General features: G+C 48.1%; 1 protein-coding gene across 1 annotated transcript; it reads right to left on the bottom strand.

Annotated features, from left to right (window-relative positions):
• Positions 1 to 1,051: 1,051 nt before the first annotated feature.
• Positions 1,052 to 2,089, bottom strand: LOC108889325 (homeobox protein pv.1-like). Its single transcript, XM_018685719.1, has 3 exons — positions 1,783 to 2,089; positions 1,467 to 1,699; positions 1,052 to 1,364 (listed from the first exon to the last, which is right to left on the bottom strand). The coding sequence occupies exons 1-3, from the start codon at positions 2,051 to 2,053 to the stop codon at positions 1,110 to 1,112; spliced, it is 759 nt and encodes a 252-aa protein (XP_018541235.1). The 5' UTR covers positions 2,054 to 2,089; the 3' UTR covers positions 1,052 to 1,109.
• Between the last annotated feature and the right edge of the window lie 1,487 nt (positions 2,090 to 3,576).

The raw sequence follows: 3,576 nt of genomic DNA, 5'->3' as shown, positions 1-3,576 counted from the left end.
GCCCGGTGATGAAGTCTTTGTTGTGGTGGGGCTGTGTGGGTGTGACCGCAGTCAGAGCGCATCCATAGAAAGTGAGAAAGTTCCGTTTGATCTTTGTTGGTCTGTTTGAATGAGACATTTGCTGAAGAGCCTCCGGCCGCCTTCAAAAGCGACGCACCAGGTAACCACAGTGAGAGAGTTCCCAACCAAACTCCGTTCAAAAAATGTCGAATTTACGCTAAAACTGTCACCGTGTTATTCACCAGGGAAATGTTACAACAACGTCCTGGGTCAAATGTAGAAACCAGGTTAAAGCAGCCCTGCGCCTCTCTGTTCATGACCTGTTCATTATCTTACAGTTGCTGTGAGTCAGGTTTGCTATCTCCAAAATCTCATCACATAATCAGGTTTTAACCTCAGGCCTCAGACTTCAAAACCAGAGATCAGATTCGTTGGCCACACAAAACCCCAGACTGAGCGGAGCCTGGCCGGAGGGCCCCTGCAGTAAGTGTAAACTCCTCAATGAGCGGCTTACTTAGGACTAATTGTTGACCATGATCTCCCCGTTAGCTGCCGTTTGAAGTGCAGAGATGAGGACAAACAACGCATATGAAAGCGGAGCATGTGGTCAGGCTTTGTTGACGGGGGGTTGGGGGGTATCATCGTCTGTTACTGTCCCCGTCTGCTGTAAATCTGTGATTGAATTTATGGTGATTTGTTTATGTGGCCTCGTCTGATTCAGCCTCATGTCGTCTTGATTTTATGAGAATCAAATCAGCACATCCATACAATGAGCTGCGATAAGAGCCTTTAAAGGGACAGCTGCGTTCTTTATCACCCCCCCCAAAAGATGAAAGACAGGATGATCCGCTCATGTTGAACTATTCCCACAATAAAGATAATATCAGCTGTATATCTCCAGCAGGCCTAACAGCCTTAATGAATGAGTACAGAGTCCAGTGCTGCAGTATAGAAGATAAACTTTATTTAATGATAAATAGATTTCTTGTGAATCATATACAACTTTCTTATCAAATATAATACAAACACACATCAAATAAAACAGCTCTGGATTGCACAGTCTGGGATTCTAAGTGTTTGAGTGGGAGAGGTCTGTGTTTGACACGTTCTCAGTAGAAATGAGGATTGTGGATCATGAGATGAGGAGGGTGGGGAGGGGGCATCTGTGGCTGGAGGACCATCTGCGGGACGGGGAGCGGGTAGAAGGCCGGGCCGGGCGCGGGGTACTGGGGTCGCTGTCCGGCCAGACCGGTGTACTGGACCGGGGGCAGAGGCTGGAACATCACCGATGGGACTTGAGGAGCGAGGTAGTCCTGCACCTCCCGTTTCAGCTTCATCCTCCGGTTCTGAAACCAGGTCCTCACCTGAGAGAGAGAGAACTGAAGTTAGTAATCACAGTAATGACACCCCCGGGTGTTGGATGTTGCTGTTAAACCGGGCTGCTTGCACTGAAAACCGTGTCTCACCTGAGTCTCTGTGAGGCCGAGCCTCTGTGCTGTCTTCACTCTCTCTCCAGCGTCCAGGTATTTGTGCTTGTTGAAGATCTTCTCCAGTTTGCTGATCTGATCCGGGGTGAACTTTGTGCGCACTCGGCGCTGAGGTCCGTCCTTCTCCACCTCGCTCCCCTCGTCCACAGAGGGACACTCCGAGGAGGCGGCTTCGCTCTCATACCCGGAGGAGTAGCCGCTGATTTCTGAAACTGAAGAAAGGAGAGGTGAGCTTCTGATCTCTGCGTCAGGTCTGAATAAAGTCTGAGTAAAGTCAGGGTGTGTGTTTACTTACTTGGTGAGACGCAGTTTGTTGAATGCAGAGGTGAGCAGAGGCTGGAGTCCAGAGGCCTGCTGATCTCCACTGGCTCCATGTGTTCGGGTTTTGATGGTTTGGGTTTTGGCTGCAGGTAACCTTTGCCAAAACTCGGGGCACGCGGCTGCACCACGCAGGGAATATGAGGTCTGCAGGTCGGCGCAGGATCCGTGCCAGCTCCGTGGGTCTCAGCTGGCGCGGTGTTGTGATGGCTCTGGGCCAGCCAGTCCACAGAGAAGTATTTGACCATGTTCGCAGTGACCTGTAAATCCGCTGAATGTCAGAGGGGGAGTGGTGGCAGCTCTGTCCGGGGTCAGCTTTTATACAGGCCTGACGCTCACCTGGATTTGCATACGTACAGAGCCTTGTTAACGCCTGATCGATCCCGATGATTAGGGGTTAATGGCTCGTTATTGAAGTCTTTACATATCCTGTGAGTGTGTGAAGACCTGGCGCCGCGGAGTCTGTGAGAATCCTCCTGAGCTCATACATTAGTCCGCCCTGACTGAAACTGAGGGCCCTGCATTAACCGCTGTATCTTCTGCAGAAGTGGAGCCAAATACTTTCATGTCGCTGCTGGTGAAGTGAGAGTGACAATGAGCAGTCCTCTGTCACATGAATGCATCATTTAACATGGAGGCAATTATTGCTATGAAGACGGGCTGACATCTATGTGCTTTAGTTGCCTAAATGTGTCTATTTGAGGTTTTTGTAGTTTCTGAGTGGGTAAAGTCTGAGAGCACAGAGCCACACAATGAGAGAGCAAACACTCCTTTGACTGCTCCTCTCATTTAATTAGCTTTCACTTCTCTCCCTCCTTCCCTGATCTCTCTGGCTTATTCATTCAAAAACACAAATTATTCTTTCACACTAAAGTACTGTCATTTTGAGACACGTACATTTTACTTGACTATTTCTATTTTATGCTGTTTGACTAAACTACATTTCAGGAGCTGATGTTGCACTCCACCAAGACTTTGTTCAGAAAGCATGTGAGCAGTTTAGAGAATATAACACAGCACTGGCTCCATGTGATTATACCATCCACATCTGCTGCTTCCATCAGTCACTGAAGTCCTGCTCACACATGAACACATCAGTCATTTAATAATATAATATGACCCTGACTGTTCTGCTTGTGGATCCATCAGTTCCTCCTTACTCCTTATGATGGTGACCCACACATTAACAGGGATGTGGGAGCTGATATTTTCTGGTTCAGTGCAGATGATACACAGAAGCTTTAAGCTCCTGGAATGATTTTCTAATTCAGATTTCTTTTCTCATCACAGATCTGTCATCTGGTCTCTGGTCTCTGCTCATGGCTGAAAATGTTTAGCTCCAGGTTTGATTTACTGTCTGTGGTGTAAACATCAGGTCTATCAGAGACATTTAACAGGAGAGAAAACTGTAACAAGGAAACTCGTTGTGTGCGTAAAATCCAGCTTTGGAGCCACAGCCTCACAAAACCCAACAGATCTGGTCTGAGGAAACTTCACCTCTCAGTTTTTTATCAAACGGAGGAGCAGAAGCAGTCCTCCAGTGGTTTCGTACTGAGGTGTCTCTGATACCCCGGTGAGCGCTGGCGCCAGCAGCCCAAGATCAGCATTTGGCACAGGCGCTTCAAACATTACAGATCAAAGGTATTACAGTAGCAACACAATTACAGCTGATTGTCGACCTGTTCAAATGGAAATATGCTAAAACAAGCTGCGAGGAAGCCGGGAAACCCCCGGGAGCGCAAACAAGCCCAGAGAAAAGACCCAGGTAATC

The sequence above is a fragment of the Lates calcarifer genome, unplaced genomic scaffold, assembly GCF_001640805.2.
Source record: "Lates calcarifer isolate ASB-BC8 unplaced genomic scaffold, TLL_Latcal_v3 _unitig_1522_quiver_2050, whole genome shotgun sequence".
In the NCBI taxonomy this organism is placed as follows: domain Eukaryota; kingdom Metazoa; phylum Chordata; class Actinopteri; family Centropomidae; genus Lates; species Lates calcarifer.
This window is presented reverse-complemented; position numbering and strand designations above follow the sequence as displayed.

Bases quoted from the DNA above. Each gene is read 5' to 3' on its own strand.
- LOC108889325 (XM_018685719.1), bottom strand. From the start codon at position 2,053: ATGGTCAAATACTTCTCTGTGGACTGGCTGGCCCAGAGCCATCACAAC. The intron at 1,700-1,782 runs GTAAGTAAACAC...TCCTTTCTTCAG, and splicing joins AACAAACTGCGTCTCACCAA to TTTCAGAAATCAGCGGCTAC. The intron at 1,365-1,466 runs GTGAGACACGGT...TCTCTCTCTCAG, and splicing joins TCGGCCTCACAGAGACTCAG to GTGAGGACCTGGTTTCAGAA.